The following is a 16,808-nucleotide window of genomic DNA, read 5'->3' as shown; positions in this document are numbered from 1 at the left end:
AGTTATGAAGACACCAAAATTGTGAAGTCTGTTATGCTTGAATTCTAGTACTCTTGAAATCTAGTCTGGTGTGTAAGAGGTTCCTGATACAGTTTGAAATGATCAAATCATACTTGAATATTCAACAATGGCAAATATTCACAGTTACAGGCAAAGTCTGAAAATTATTACGTAAGTTATTTTTGACACCTGAATTGTTGTGTCCAACATTACCAACATCATCAATTATCATCGTTTCACAACTGATTATTTTTCTTATTCGCTTGTTTTCTTTTTCTGTTTTCTGTAGAAGATAACATACGTAAACATGTTTTGATTTACATTGTATCTGCCATCTACCACAATGAACTGAATTGCTGATTGCGTTGGTTCGAGTGACACGAAACAAAAATGGTGTCAGAAATACGAACGTAATCTAAAACAAGCCACACTATTAAAATGCAGGAAAATGTAACTAAAATTTCCCCTTCAGAGCTTTCTTTATACAAACTCGAAGAAACTTTAAGTCAATCACAAAAATATCAACTTTGGTTCAAGAAAAGGTTAAATTTTCCTGACGTTCGTATTGAAAGACACCAAGAAATGTCGGCAGAGTGGCGAGAATGACGAACGAAATCCACTAAGTTCAGCATCAATTTAAACAAATGCTGGTGATTTTGGATAAAACAGGAACAAAAGTAGTTGCCTGTTGGGTAACTCAGCAAAATCAATTAGGGATCGATGATTCTTGAAGTTCGTCTGTCTGAAAAACTCTTGAGATGTCGTAAGTTTGCGCGAAACGCCAAAGACACGAACAACTTCCAGGTCAAAATACCTCCTCTCAATGCATTGTGGTAAAGGTGAAGGCCATTTATTCGTAATCTGTGGAAATTTCCGCAGTGCATTGAGTCGATTGACATTCGTTCGTGTGCCTGTGTCGACTTCGCGTTAGATTTTGGAAGTGCAAAAACGTAAGTAACGCAGTGACGCAAAACGTCGGATATTGCCTTTCACACATTCTTTCACAACCCTAGGTCTTCTGATTGCTTTTATTTGTGCTAGATTGTGTCATTTTATTCAGTAACTTCCAATTATCAGTGGAAATATCAAGTTGCATGTGAAAGATATGATGATGGTATGGACTTAGATCAGCGTGTGAAGTGAGACACGAAGCATTACTTACAGAATGCAATTTTTTCGTCCACGCTAACGACACATTATACGGTAAAGAAAGAAAATGAGCATATCTAATTGTTAAATACACTTAGTTTGACCAAAATAAATACAAACATGACACTACAAACTGCTTCACTTACCATTGTGCTTTCTCAAACAAGATCACTCATTTTTGTCAGGTTTCAGTGGCCATTTTAAGTTGTATTTTCAAAAAAAGAAAAGACAAGCAGAGCTGAATACTGTACGTACTAAATACCTTTACAGTAACACTTCCAAACAGTTAATCCTAATCCTACGGACTGCCTCTGTACCTGTGGAATCAGACATTCTTTCCTGACAACCTTCTCCCTCACAGTTACACATATATTTAAAAAGGCATCTAATTTGATGCAGCGAGTCAGTGTTGTGTGCCGCTGTATTTGACTTTCCTGCAGGCTGCGCTAGCTACATGTGGTGAGCAGGTTATGCAAATTATACCGCTTGGTGATGATCACGAGGTCATATTATTATCGCATGTTGTCAGTGTCACAGCAACATTGGTAGCAAAGCTGCAGAACTTCTTTCCACACATCCATGCTATCATGGTTCATTTGATTTTTTTTTTTTTTAATAGAATGAGTCATCTTTTGGGGGATGGCATTAGTAAAATTATGGGATGATCAAATATCTCCTTGAAAGCTGTATCATGTAATGCATGATGTATGACTGAACTGTTGAAAAGGGCCCCCTCCAAAAGCGTAACTTATAGTAATGTCGCAAACACATGACAAATAATGAGATCTGGAAATACCAACATGAAACTCTGTAGCTTTTTATCTTGTAAGTTATGCCTAGGAGAGGGACCCCCGATGAACGTCCTTGGCCGAAAGCCGAATGACCCATGCGGTGCCTATAACTGCTGCACCACATACCAGACGCTTCAGCGAACAAGAAGAAAGATCTTATGCCACCATGAAAAACGCCTCCACAAAGCACACTTCCATAAAATGCACCCACTTTGTTTCACTTTTAAACTGTACCCCCTTTTCTTACACTCAGAAATGGACAAACTTTACAGCTGTGGCTTAATAAACCACTTCAAAATTTAATTGTAAGCGCATTAATGATTTCAGTTTTAGTGTGCGTCACTGAATTTAAATGCAGAACCTCAGTTAAAGTGTTCAGGAACAGCGTGACAGTAACTAAAGGGCCAACCCATGGGCTGTCGAGTGTCTATCATTATGTCCAGCCATGCAACTCTTTCAGTTTCATGCAGACCTCTTTTGCCAGAGCCCACAAAAACAAGAGATTAAAGATCATTCTGAGACGTTCCCCATAATGAGACGGTTATTCACCTGATTGATTTCTGCATGATGCAAAAATCCGGTATCGTGCTCCTGCAGATATTTAGAAAAGCGGGTGCACAAGGACACAAGCCAAACAACAAACGCGGGGTTGTTCCCGCTACGGTTGGCTATTCGTATTTCTTGCACGAAAGATTCAAAGAAGGGACGTAATCGCAATGTTGATTTCTTGTCTCATCCTTTGAGCTCTTTAAAAGATCAGTTTCTCAGTATTTAAAAACAATTAGCTTTGTGTCTTCATTAATTATACTTTGCAGATTGTATAAGAACATGCTCATGCTATCACAATTCTTTGTTTTAGGCGAGGAGCATCTGTGATGCTAATTTAATGCACCGAACGTCACCCACAGGTGTTTATGCCTCATCTGACGACACGACGTCACTTCCGTGTTTCGCCATTTGCACACTCCTGTGTTTTCTTTGCCACTTGTGGAAACTTCAAACATTCTTTCCGAGTGATTGGCTTCTTTTCATTATCAAAATATGCGACTGATGATATAGGACACCACTCAAGGTAGAGTCTATGTGTTTTGTGTTGAATGTAGTGAACAGTTTTGCGTAACGTATGGAGCACCTGCTAGTATTATGATCAACTCCAAGACAGTGGTCAGTGCTAGATGCTGTTGTGTCACTGTCAGGAAAGGAGTGATGATGGTCAGTCCACGGTTGATCAGTATCTGTGATCAATTATGCATGAAGCAAACGTAAGAATAGTTTTGCAGATCTCACGTGCTAAAAATGAAGATCTCTGTCATAAATTTCATTACAAAACAAGTACAACCCTTCAGCAGGCAGAATTTTTTTTGCATTTTTAACATGTATTGTTAGAGTGGACATTGTCATTGAAAAAGTGGAAGGAAAAAAAAAATTAGAATTTTTGTCTGCTACCCAAGAAAGTCGATTCTGACAGTCTCAGACTGCAGAAACATCCGCAGGGACTCGTTGAGTCCCACTATAGAGCCCCCAGGCTCAAGAACCAGCACTCAGGATTCTCTCAAAATACTTCAAAATAGAGACAACGAGCAGGTTCCTTGTATTCCTAAGAAAATGACGTAGTGGCGTGTAGTACTAGTACTAGAACTAGCAGTACTTTTTGGTTTATGTTTTAAACTTCCTTTTCTTTTTCAAAACCTTATCTTCTTTTGCTTTTTGTTTCTTCTCTTCTTCTTTATAACAAATTATACAAGCCTTTGCGGCTTATGAAGGATCGAAGATTGCCACAACAAAGCTGAAGAGTCATTCCGTTCTAAGTCATCCATAACTGAATGCGTATGCCATGCAAGCAGCATGAAATGAAAAGCTGGAATCCCCACTATAGTCTAGAAATAGTATTTAATTATCACCAAAATGCATTGCATATTTAATAAATGATCTTCAGTGTAGTAACAAAGAAATACTTTTTTTCCGTTGTGACGAAAAAATTCTGCTTCACAAGCACATAAATCTGTTTCAACAGTGCTGACAGGGTTAAAAAAAATAAAGGATTTTTGTACTCACCGATACAAGAAGAGCACAAGACGATACAAATTTTTGCTTATGTTTGTTTGTTTGTTCGTTCATGGGCTGAAACTCCCACGGCTTTTACGTGTATGACCGTTTTTACCCCGCCATTTAGGCAGCCATACGCCGCTTTCGGAGGAAGCATGCTGGGTATTTTCGTGTTTCTATAACCCACCAAACTCTGACATGGATTACAGGATCTTTTCGTGCGCACTTGGTCTTGTGCTTGCGTGTACACACGGGGGTGTTCGGACACCGAGGAAAGTCTGCACACAAAGTTGACTCTGAGAAATAAATCTCTCGCCGAACGTGGGGACAAACTCACGCTGACAGCGGCCAACTGGATACAAATCATTTTCGATTATGAAAGCTTCATCAGGGGGGAAAAAAACACAAAAGGCAACAAAAAGCAGACGCAACACGGAACGAACAAGATTTCAAAAGAAAATGGAGGGGAAACACGCAAAAAGGGGAAGGAACTCTAGGAACGGAAATAAACGACAGGGGAGAGAAGTGGTTGGATGATGTCAGGGGCACACGCACACAAACAAAAAGTATAACACATTCATAAACGGTGGGGAAAAAAAAGGAAAAAACACGCACGCATGACGTACACACACACACACGTACTGTAAATCCACAGTATGGACAGTGACACCTGATCCAGCGAAATGCATAATAGGTCTCTTGCTTTGGTCATTCGCTCATGATACATGATAATTAATTGTTATTTGGTATCTTATTGTCCTTGGGGATTTCCTAAAGGAAATTGGGGCTGCTTTCCCTGGCGATAACGTGCAGCGACAGAATCACGCTGCCCAATTTCAGTTCTTTTTTCCTGGATGCAGGTATTGTTTCCCAAGGCCTATTGTGCGCATGCATGCACTTCGAGGTGTCAGACACCTAAGACAGTCTGCCCAAAGTTGACTATGGGAAATAAATCCCTTGCCAAAAAGGGGGGGGGGGGGGGGGCTTGGAAGGACCCTGACGGCCACGTGCAATGTATGGACAGATTTGCAATGGCTCAAGGGTGTCTGCTCATGGGAGGGACGACTGTGTAGGATTCATAGGTCATTGACGACATGCACATGTTGTTGCAGGTCATGGCATGGGTGGTGGTGGCAGCCATTAATATCTGTTATATTTAGACACTTTCTGTGTTTCAAAGTCAGCGCTGTTAGTGTTACACTGTTAATATCCTTTTATGAACCACTGATGTTCCATTCACTTACTGTTCAGCTGCATCGATAGTGATACTATTGAGGCAGATTGTTTCACACTCAGTGTTTCTGTCAAACCCAACTGAATGCAGACACCCTCAGAAAGTATCTGACAGCTGAAATGGAAAGCTACTTAAGTAAGAACAATAGTGTTCACTGGTATGGTGCGCACATGTATGACCTCTTTTGTTAACTGTGACACAAGAAACTTCTTTGGTAGTGACCTGTAGTGTTACACAGTCAGGGAGGTTGATGCCTGAGGAGTGAAGTAGACCTACTCATACAGTCATAGTAGAATAAAACATTGTATTTGTTCCTTGACAGTAATTAGAATTCAGGGCTCAAGCTGACTTGGAGTGGCTTTCATTGGTTAATGCGAAACAAGAACTCTTTTGCGCAGCAATTTGGCTAAAATGTGTATGGCAGCGCTAAAAAGTAAAATGCAAAATGTATGCAAATAATTTGCAACGAGTGCAATCCCTGGAAAAAGTTTTTATTTATTTATTTTTTACTTTTTATTTTTTACCTAGATTTTTGCATGAAAATTTGAATTTGAGCGTACATCTATTTTCTTTTCCAGATGAGTTTACTCAACACAACAGCTTCAGTGCTGCACACTGTAGTGAATTCAAGTTCAACACAGTTGACCACTACCATGTCAAGCACTCTGGGCACCACCTCTAACGCTTCCAAAACTACCCCCCTCCCCTCGAACACTAGCTCCCCCTTTGACAACGTCACCACAGCGCAGCCGCTCATCTTTCTGCAAACTCCGGCCGCTCAGGGAATCGCTGGCACCTTTGCCTTTGCTGCAATCTTAATCACCGTTCATCAGGTGAGGGCTCGGAATAGAATAGTTCATGGATTAGTGCTAACAGTTCTGTAATGTATGGTTTGAGTTTGAGTGTGTGTCATTGTTGTCATTTTGTGTTTGTGAGTGTGCGTACATGTGTATTGTGTCTGTGTCTTGAGTGTCTGTATGTCAGGAGGGTTTGGGGAGGGAGGGGGGGGGGGGGGGTAGGAGGGGGGCTGCAAAGTGGTCATCCAGCTTTGTCGACTTTACATCACAAGTAATAATAGTGGGCGTTGGAGCAGCAAGTGCAGGGACAGGGCGGTGTGAGAGCACAACGAGACAAGGGAACAAGTGTGAAGTGTAAAAGATGAAAAAGATAAAAATTAAAAATAAAAATAATAGTGGGTGTGTATGACATACATTTTTGAGTCACTTGAGAAAAAGTGACTCTATGTAATCGGTCAGTGTTAGTCTGTCCGGCCGGCCGGCCGGCCGGCCGGCCGTCCGTAGACACCACCTTAACGTTGGACTTTTCTCGGAAACTATCAAAGCGATCCGGCTCATATTTTGTTTAGTCGTGACCTCCAATGACCTCTACACTTTAACGATGGTTTCGTTGACCTTTGACCTTTTTCAAGGTCACAGGTCAGCGTCAAAGGAAAAATTAGACATTTTATATCTTTGACAAAGTTCATCGGATGTGATTGAAACTTTGTAGGATTATTCTTTACATCAAAGTATTTACATCTGTAGCCTTTTACGAACGTTATCAGAAAAACAAGGGAGATAACTAGCCTTTTCTGTTCGGCAACACACAACTTAACGTTGGGCTTTTCTCGGAAACTATAAAAGTGACCGGGCTCAAATTTTATGTGAACGTGACTCCCAGTGACCTCTACACTTTGACGTCTGCTTTGGTGACCTTTGACCTTTTTCAAGGTCACAGGTATGTCTTGAAGGAAAAAAATTGAAATATCATATCTCTGAAACTATTCATCGGATTTGATTCAAACTTTATAGGATTATTCTTTACATCAAATTATTTACATCTGTATTGTGTTGTGAATAGCAATTTCTTCCTGTCCATCTGATGCCTCATATAATATTCAGAACTGCGAAAGTGACTCGATCGAGCGTTTGCTCTTCTTGTTCAAATCTTGTGAAGACCTTTGTTCTTTGAAGTTTGATGTTTCTGATCATGTTACATATTGTTACTTTGTTTGTGTTCTTTTGTCACTTATGAACTTTGTTAAAGGTGAGCTTATACCAAACCTGAATTGCATGTCTGTTCAAAGTAACAAGGCCTGTTAAACCAAAACATCTATTGAGTGCAGTCATCCTCACAGTATTTGCATACACTGCTAACAGTACCAGTAACAGCACCATATCCTGTGAGGGGCATGTCACTGTTGTGAATTTCATTTGTCATTTTCATTTAATTTCCACTAAAATATTCAGACTCTGTGAATTTTGTCGGTCACTTCCCTTTTGGTACTGAAATGTTTTGACATGTGTTATAAACGATGTGGCTGAGGCATTTGAATCGATTTTGAGGGTGTGTTTCTGGATTTAACCAGTTGTGGATACCAAAGTCAGTCAGTTTGATGGAGGCAAGCTTGCGGTGGTTTTCATGAAAAAGAACAATCTGTGTATTTGTGAGATCAATGTGTAACTGTTAGAGCCCCCCTCCCTCCTAAAACACATGATAAATCTGTCTGACGTACTTTATGCCAATTTCTGACCTGATAATGATATCTGCTGGCGTACTGATGTTATGTAAGGCGCATGCTTTGACTTTCAGTATGCTTTTTATCTGTGCCACAAGGTGGATACTTTTTTTTTCAATGCATTTTTCCTCCCTGGTTGGCACTTTCTCGATTCATGAACATCCAGTTTTCTCCACACAAAAAATAGCACGTTGTGGAGTGAAAACTGAAATGATGAGTTTTCACAACTAATCTTCAGGTTTCCATGACAACCGGGGCATAGGGGATGTGTGTAATCAAGGCAATCAAGGCCGGTAAATAAGCCCAAAGCTTATCAGGGGAGCTGATTAATCTAGCTTTTCCGTGTTCTCTGGGGGCACAAGGCACCTTGGGAAGGGATGATCCTTTGAACCTTTCTTTTTTTTAGGATGGCTGAGCAAGTGCTAGTGTTGGCTGGAACGCCGCAGTTGTAGTTCGCTTCTAGTGCAGCGTGATTGATCATGCAATGGATGTCCTGTGAAGTTGTGGCGGCTTTTAAAACACCTCCATCGCCCACTTGGGATTTGGAACCCTTTTATAAAACATGGCGCCTGCCATGCTGGCGTGGATAGTAATTTTGGAAATGACGTGAATTTCCACTTCCAGAGTTTTTGGATTTTTTAGTGATCAATGCTTCTCATGTTCTTCTTTTCAAGCATAAATAGAGGTTGTATGAATTTGGGTAAACACGTAAACACTAAACAGTTCAGGAATACGAATAGGTTGATCGGAACATAATGCGATCCTTATTCTGTTGTCTTTCAAGATTTCAGTCTTGTGAGGGAACAGGCCATAGAAGTACAAAATAAACAGTCCCAGTTTTTCACACAAGAATGATGTGTATTATGTACTAATTGTGTACTAGTTTATCTAGGGTCTTTTTCATTAAAATTTCAAACCTTCATTTCTTGTTACGTTACTTTTGTTGACACTGTTCTCAGTGTAGCATTGCTATGAATTCTCTCTAGTAAAATAGTACATGTATTAACCTTTTTAAAACCAAAGAGAAAGTCATTGTCAACTACAATTTCATTATTTCTTTTTTAGATTAATCAGTTTTTAAAGCTTCCAAACTGAAATCAGATCCCAAAGTCCAAACATTGCAAAGATTGTTTGACAAAAAAATGTCAATAAATTTGATTGAAGAATGTGGTTGCCATAGTGTTGCCTCATCTTTCAGACAGATATAATGACAATTCATCAAAAACATTGCACAAAAAAACAAAAACAAATTTTGATCGAGCAGAGTTATTATGTGTAAGAATTCCATAATAAAGTTTCATAAACAGGTTTCCAGTAGTTTATTTCAAATCACTGCACACACGCATAAGACATGTACATAGTGAACATACTTTTGGCTCCTATTTGTTCCCAAGTCTCAAGCAAAACATCCAGTCAAACGAATCTAACAAGTTATCAGGTGATGTGGGTTGATGTAGTAAATGACTGACTGCCTGCCTGAAATTATCCCAGAGAAAGAGAAGAATAGAGAGCATTAGCCATTGAAAGGATTCTTGATGACAGCAGCTACATTGCTGGCTAACTTGGCTCTGGCCCCAAGCCTTTGGTGTCAAATCAAACCTAAACCTCTCCCTGGAAGATATGTGTTTTGCAGTGAGCTGACTTGCTGCCAGCTTGTATTGATTTTTTAGGAGGGATATTATGTTTACACACAATTTGCCATTCCTTAGGTGTTATTTCTCCAAATTTGTCTTTTGATATTGAATGGCTTGGGGACATTTTGATTAGATATTTGTAATGTATCACATGTCTGATGTTATTCTGTTTTCTGTTATTCACTTTATTGATTATGTTTTTCTGAAGGAGAATATTGAGGGTGGTAATTTAAACACATCTAAAAGTGAAATGCTTGGGGAGTTTTCTTCTGATGAAACAGAAACAGATTGACTGCAAATTAAATCGTTCAGAAATGGCCGTTCGTATAGCGTCAATAAAATTGATACAGATAGACACACTCACACACACACACACACACATACACACACACACACACACACACACACACACATACACACACACACACACACATACATGCACACACACACACACACACAGAATGACAAATATATATTAGATTGTATAAAACTGGTCACTCAGAGCACCCCCTTGTGAAGGAATGTAGGACATGTAGTGAAAAAAAACCAGGTTGAAAAGAAGATGCCGCAGCTGCTCTTACAAGCATGATCAGATATTTCTGACATTTTACTACATGTAGTTGAAACATGAGAACTCCCTTTTTACAACCACTGGAAATCTGAGAAAACCAGGTTTTGAAATGGAGACACAATGACAGATACTGTGAACAGAATGTCTGGAAAGTCAAGGTCTTAAATTCGGGAAGGGGGGTTCTTAGCAGGAAGGTTTTAGTGTACTGGAAATTAAATTGGTAACCAGTTAAATTCTCCCAAGAAACGTGTTTTTTTGTCAGATTGAAACAAAATATTTTAAGAACTCACTGAGTGCTTTCTGTAAGACTAAGAGAAGCAGGTTTGGTACTTGTGTGGAAGTTCCGTTTACTTTCCTCTACTTATCACAGTGCTTTCGACTCATTTTCTAAGGGGAACTGTTGCTTTGCTTCATGTTTTAAGCAGGTGTAGGTCATAGTCAACAGAACTGGGAACCCATACGATTTTGCTGTATTTTGTACGCATGGTTGTCTAGAATACGATCAGTACGTTCAGAGGAAACAAATTACGACGAGAACAATTCCAAGACTACTTTTCTTCACAAGCGCATCCTGAAGCCGATCCAGTATTTGGACACATTGAAAGAAGCATTTGCTTGAAATGCTGTGTGGAGTATGCTCACTTTTCTGCAAATACACCAAGTTTGTTTGAGAATACATGTACTCCAAGTGCAAAACAGGGGTTCCCAGGTCTGCTCAATAGTCTTGGATTCTAAATTATGCACCTTTGAACACAAAAGAAAAGAAAAAAGTTTCAAATGCCAAAATTCATTATTCTGAGGTTGCAATAGCTAGAGGTAGGTTGGTGCCTTTAAGCACCACTGTTTCCTGATCTTGCCCCATCAGACCGAAATCCACCAAGTTTCCGTCCAATTTTGCCCAACCTCTCCACTTTATTGCAGCTTTCCGGAACAGCTAACATGCCCTAGAATTCGTAAGGCATCTAATCAATCAATATGAGGCTTATATCGCGCGTATTCGGTGGGTACAGTTCTAAGCGCAGGGATTTATTTATTTTATTTTAGTTTTATTTTGTGCAATTTATATCGCGCACATATTCAAGGCCCCCTTTCCCCGTTGTGATATAACCTTCGTGGTTGAAAACGACGTTAAACACCAAATAAAGAAAGAAAGATATTCAAGGCGCAGGGATTTATTTATGCAGTGTGAGATGCAGATCACAGCCATTTCGGCGCATATCCTACTTTTCACGGCCTATTATTCCAAGTCACACGGGTATTTTGGTAGACATTTTTATCTATGCCCATACAATTTTGCCAGGAAAGACCCTTTTGTCAATCGTGGGATCTTTAACGTGCACACCCCAATGTAGTGTACATCTCATCAGAGCACTTGTTAGATGTCAGTACAATTCTGGTCTGGTGGTGCGTTCTGGTATACCAAATTCCAATTGTTGAAACGAGAGATCTGTGGACAATAGAGAAGATGATGACGTTGGTGGGTGGGTTTTTTTTTCAATCAGTGTATATATTTTTTTGCAGTCTTGCAGTCCTGAAGAAATCTGACGCAAATGACATCAGACCTCCTCAGGCAAGCCAGATCCATTTGCAGGCTCCATTCCTTTTTTTGTGGCGTCGCCATACCAACCTTTCCGTTTTTTACACCATTCCTGTAGCTGCCACCCTCCACCTTTCTTCCCTCCCTCCCTCCCTCCCCACTTTCCCTGCCTGCGCCCAGAAGCCATCAGGCAAGCTCTCTCCACTAACTACAGCAGCTTGTTAGTCTGTGGCTATGTCTCTGGCACCTTTCATTTTGCTCAGGGCTATTTCCGTGCCTGCCCTCACCCTAGCCCCCATGATCAATATTACCGCCCCATCTTTCAACTACAAAGCCAGGAGCAAGCAGCGACCACAGGGACTAACAGGCTTGGCCTTTCACTCTCTCTGCCTGCCTGCCTGAGTGCAGGGGTCTCTTTTGCCTCCTGTCATTTTCGTTTTCACCCTGCTGAGGTTGCTGCCCTGTTCCCTGCACTTTTAAATTGAAGTTTTGTGTGCTTCTTCTATAGGCACGCAACATTTAGCAGAGTTCTACTAAAAGTAAAATCAGAGTACTTTATAAATTCGTCAATAAAGAAAAGACAAACTCATACAATCACAGTCATGCTCCTAAGGACACTGTAATCATCCACAAGTTCAGAAAAAGCTTTATTGCCGTTTGTTTGTTTATAAATCCTAAATACACAAACGTACGAACTTTATTTTACAAGGATAAAGGTTTAAGGCACATAGCCCTTTTCTAAAAACCTGTCCTTAAACAAATACACAACGCATTTTAGATGGTCTTATCTTCTCCATCCATTTTGGTATGACAGGTGTTACTATCGTCCTCAATCAATCAATCAATCAATATGAAGCTTATATAGCGCGTATTCCGTGGGTACAGTTCTAAGCGCTTGTCGAAGAGTTGTCAACACAGGACTAACAAAGAAACTAACATCTACAGACGGCCGGACACGAACCCTATCACACACTAGCAAACTCTGAGAAACATACAACAAACAACTGTTTAACAACAATATACACATCAATAGCTAGGTCCAAACAAAATAATATTGAGCACAAAGAAAACACCTCTCACAGAGCACAGCACAAGATTGTCTTTTGGGGCACAACACATCACGTCGAACATGAAAGTCGCAGCCTCTACTCACTGTAACGTTTAAGTCAAGCATCAGTACCTTTTTTAAATAAAATAGGCAGGTACAGTGTAACCTCACTTTTAAGACCCCTCAATTTAAGACTCCCTCCTTGTTAAAACCCTGTTAAATTACATATTCTTACTCCGAATCACATAAAGAGCATTGACGCAGTCTGAATAGCTAAGGTCTGAAAAGGCTACCCGTCTTAAAGTTTAAAAGGGAAGCAACCCAACCACAAAAAAGGTAAACACAGCTATGGCAACGACCATATACCCGGGGAGTTACCTCCCCTGCCGGGTATGTGACGTCACTTCCATTGCTGCACCACATGGTACACTCATTCGACATCTTTCAGTTCTGACGAGAGGTCGTGTTTTCCATAGGCTCTGTGCGTTGTTGGAGTTTTCATAACACCCACCGACCACCTACCCGTCTGCTTTCCCTCTACTTGGTAGTTGGTGAGCTCTTTCCATTTTACCTTACCTATCGTAAGAACTTTTGGCTGGTTATTGATATTTTTCGTCCTTTTCGGACTTGTGAAAATTTGTCAGTAACTGTTGTTGTGTTGTGTTGGCCGCCATTTGCATTTTGGCCGGCATGGCAGAGAACGCGAGTAGACGTGGCAAGGGCGATGTTAAGGGCAAAATTAAACCTAAATCATCCTCTCAAGGTTCTAAACCTGTGTTAGTTGTCCTTTCGGACAAAGAGAAGAACACTGTCATGTCTGTTACCATTTCTCCTCCCGGACACGCTAGCGCGAGCGGTACTACTTCTACTTGCGTTACGTCGGCGGCTTGCTCGTCCTCCGTTTCTTCAGACGGGCAAGCTTCACTTGTGTCTTCGTTGTTGAGCTCTTTAGTTCCAGAGATTCGCAGTTTAGTTCGCGACGAACTTAAGCGTGCTACTCCACCGGAAAGCACCGTACATCCGCCTGCAGTGAGCGATGCCCGCTCTTTGGCTTCTTTTTCCGGTTTTGTGGTGACGGCTTCCTGTTCTACCGGAACTTCGACTACTCCTTCGGCTTCTGCTTCCGCGGGGAGCTCTCAAGGTACGTCGAGCTTGTCCTTCGGCTCTAGTGAAGCCACTGGACTGTCCCTGCTGGGACGGAGCTCACCTGGCGCGGGTCACTCCCGCTTTCCTGCTCAGTCTCGTTCAGTACCCATTGAGCGTGAGTTCGTTTCTGAGCAAGGGCGGTTTCCTTCGGAAGTCGCGCTTCCGGGTTTTTCCGGAAGCGAAGGTCCTCCTTCACACTCCCATTCAGCGGCAGGTGTTGGAGTTGACTGTGGACTGGCCTCCGGGCAGCAGGGCTTCCGGCCTCAGTCATCACGGCCAGCGTTTCCACATCAAGGTGTGGCTTCGCCGGCCGTGTTTCCGGCTCAGACCGGATCTGCTTTCTCTCTTCCGGGTACTCCTTCTCGGATGTCCTTGGTTGAGAGTCAGCTTCCTGACTACGGACGTTTGGGGCATTCTTCCCTTCACTTTGGTGTTGGGTCGACACCCCTTCCGGTTCCGGCGGCTTCAAGCTTGCCGTCAGCGCTCCCTTCTCTGCCTGCTGGTATGGTTACGGGACACGACGGTTTGCGGTCTGGGGGGTTTCCGGTTTCGGCTTACCCTGACCGCCAGCTTGCTTCCGGTTCAGTTGACTTTGGTCAAGTTGATCATGGCTACTCTGACACTCAGTCTGTAGCCAGTGAGCAACCTCGCTCGGGATTTCCGGCGCAGCTCAAGCGCGCTTTGGAGGCTGCCGCGGAAGTTACTTCCCGGTATTTTCCGGAAGGTGCTTCTGCTAAGGGTTCTTCAACCTCAGCGGCTCCGTCAGCTATGGCTGACTTCCGGTATGCGAAGGAGGGCGACGAGAGCTTCCGCTTTGCCGAGTCTCCTTCTGTGGCATATCAGCTGTCCCAGGTTTTGGCTCGTCCATCTCCTGCCGGAAGTGGTCTCCCCTGCACGCCTGTTCCGTTACTGGTTCCGCACGGTCCAGTTCCGGAAGAGGCTCAGTCTTACCTAGCTTCTATGGCTCACGCTTCTTCTTTTACCCCCTCTGGTCTTAAGAAGTTCGTGCTGCCGAAGTTTTCTCGCAACTTACTGGCTTCTTTTGCTCTTCCGCGTACAACTCTGTCTGTTACGCCGGACTTGCAGCCTCTGTTGGCCAAGCCAATCAAGCCTTCCTCGGGTGTGGTTCTACCTGATCACACTCTTCTGGCTTCTGAAGAGATCAGTCGGCAACTCCTGGAGTTGTCCTCCATCTCGGAGACTCTGATCAGATCTCTCTCTCGCGCTCTTACTGAGACGCTTGATCCTTTCTTGCTCAGTCGCGAGCAGGACGCTGATGACGTGTCCACGCTCCTCTCGGCCCTGGCCAGGGTCAATGAGGAACAGATGCGTCTGTCTGCCCTTCAGTATGTGCACTCTGTTTCGTGTCGTCGGGATTTATTCCTCGCTCACTCTCAGTTTTCTGAGCAAACGACGCTGGACACACTCAGAGCTTCGCCGGTTGTGGAGGGGTCTCTGTTCGGTCCTCTGATTTTCGATGCGCGAAGATCAGAGATCCAGTCCAACAGGGATCAGCAGTTTTCGGACTTCTCCCTTCAGGCTTTCAAGCAGGCTAAGACTTCTAAGCCCAAGCCTCCTCAGGCTTCCGGCTCGTCTAAGCCTGCCGGCACGAAGCAGACAAAGTCTTCTTCTCAACCCTGGAGGGGTTCGAGAAAAAGATCAGCGTCCGGCAGGGGGCGGGGTGGCTCTAGCAGCAAGCCCCACCCCCAATGAAGTGTTCCCGGTTTCACCCCCCCCCCCCCCCCCCGCCCTCCACTCTGGTGATGGCGGGGGGCCCCTCCCGGGCTCTATCACACTGGTCGGCCACCATACACAGCCAGTGGATAGTGGGCGTTGTGGGATCGGGTTTTCGTCTACTTTGGCTGGACAAAAAGGCGCCGCTTTCCCGGCGTCCGCCGGCATGCAAGCCCCCCTCCTCGCAGGAGGCAAGGTCCGTCCTTCAGGCGGAAATTGTCACCCTGGTGCAGAAGGGCGCGGTGGAGAAAGTCCTAGACCACAGCTCTCCGGGCTTCTACGGGCGGCTTTTTGCCGTTCCCAAGTCGTCAGGAGGGTGGCGTCCCGTCTTGGACCTATCGCAGCTCAACACTTTCTTGAGAACGATACGGTTCAAGATGGAGACGCCGGCTTCGGTCAGGGACTCCCTCCGTCCAGGAGACTGGGCGACCTCCATCGATCTGACAGATGCATACTTTCATATCCTCATGCATCCGTCCGACCGGAAATGGCTCCGTTTCCGGTGGGGCGATCAGATCTTCCAGTTCCGCGCTCTTCCTTTCGGGCTGTCTCTCGCACCTTGGGTCTTCACCATGGTCGTGAGACAGCTATGCGCACTGGTGAGGTCGCAGGGTATCCGGCTCAGGGCATATCTGGACGATTGGCTCATCATGAACCAAAGCCGGACAGGTTGCTCGGGTCATACCCAGTCTGTTCTTCGTCAAGCCCACTTGTTGGGCTTTTCGATCAACACAACAAAGTCGGAACTGATTCCGTCGCAGACGTTCACTTATTTGGGAATGTCTTTTAGCACGGTCCCTTGGACTGTCCAACCCTCTCAGCGGCGGGTGGACAAGCTCCAAGCGCTTATCAGGTCCACTTTGCCTCTCCTGCGGGCTTCCCTCCGGACGCTGGCTTCCATCTTGGGACAGATGGAATCCATGGCTCTCTTGGTGCCTCTGGGCAAAGTTCACAAGCGGCCTCTTCAGCTTGCTCTGAAGCCGTATGTGGACTCTGCTCATGTGGACTGGAACGTCCTCGTCCCTCTCCAGGGATGGTTCCAGTCAGCGACCCTTCCGTGGTTGGACTCGGACTGGGTCTGCAGAGGTGTGCCGATCGCCTTGCCTCCCCCAGACACGGACCTCTTCACAGATGCGTCTCTGTCGGGGTGGGGAACGTACACAGACCGACAGACTGCGTCGGGCCTGTGGTCGGCAGAGCAGAGCCACTGGCACATCAACCTGCTGGAGCTCGAGGCTGTGGCCCTTGCTCTGGAGGAGTTTCGGCCCTCCCTTCACGCCCATCATGTTCGTCTGTTCACAGACAACACGACTGTGGCAGCTTATCTGAACAAGCAGGGGGGGTCGCGGTCCCCTTCTCTTTCGAGAAGGACCTGCGAGATTCTGGTCTGGTGTTGGCAC

At 43.9% G+C, this 16,808-nt stretch overlaps 2 protein-coding genes across 3 annotated transcripts in view; one reads left to right on the top strand and one right to left on the bottom strand.

The window, feature by feature from the left end:
• Nucleotides 1-2,626, bottom strand: part of LOC138959964 (DNA ligase 1-like) — an 87,000-nt gene extending 84,374 nt beyond the window's left edge. For both annotated transcript variants that reach the window (XM_070331665.1, XM_070331666.1), the window contains exon 1: nucleotides 2,490-2,626. In XM_070331665.1, the coding sequence (XP_070187766.1) occupies nucleotides 2,490-2,506 (17 nt within the window). In that variant the 5' untranslated portion in view covers nucleotides 2,507-2,626. The remainder of the gene's footprint in view (nucleotides 1-2,489) is intronic.
• A 61-nt stretch (nucleotides 2,627-2,687) lies between these two features.
• The window catches only part of LOC138959966 (transmembrane protein 184B-like), a 48,513-nt gene continuing 34,392 nt past the window's right edge, over nucleotides 2,688-16,808 (top strand). Inside the window, exons 1-2 of the mRNA XM_070331669.1 lie at nucleotides 2,688-3,012; nucleotides 5,799-6,053. Coding sequence (XP_070187770.1) covers nucleotides 5,799-6,053 — 255 coding nt within the window. The 5' untranslated portion in view covers nucleotides 2,688-3,012. The remainder of the gene's footprint in view (nucleotides 3,013-5,798; nucleotides 6,054-16,808) is intronic.

This window comes from Littorina saxatilis, linkage group LG2 (genome assembly GCF_037325665.1).
Source record: "Littorina saxatilis isolate snail1 linkage group LG2, US_GU_Lsax_2.0, whole genome shotgun sequence".
NCBI classification, from domain to species: domain Eukaryota; kingdom Metazoa; phylum Mollusca; class Gastropoda; order Littorinimorpha; family Littorinidae; genus Littorina; species Littorina saxatilis.
Note: the sequence above shows the minus strand (reverse complement) of the source record. Positions and strands in the feature narration are given on the sequence as shown.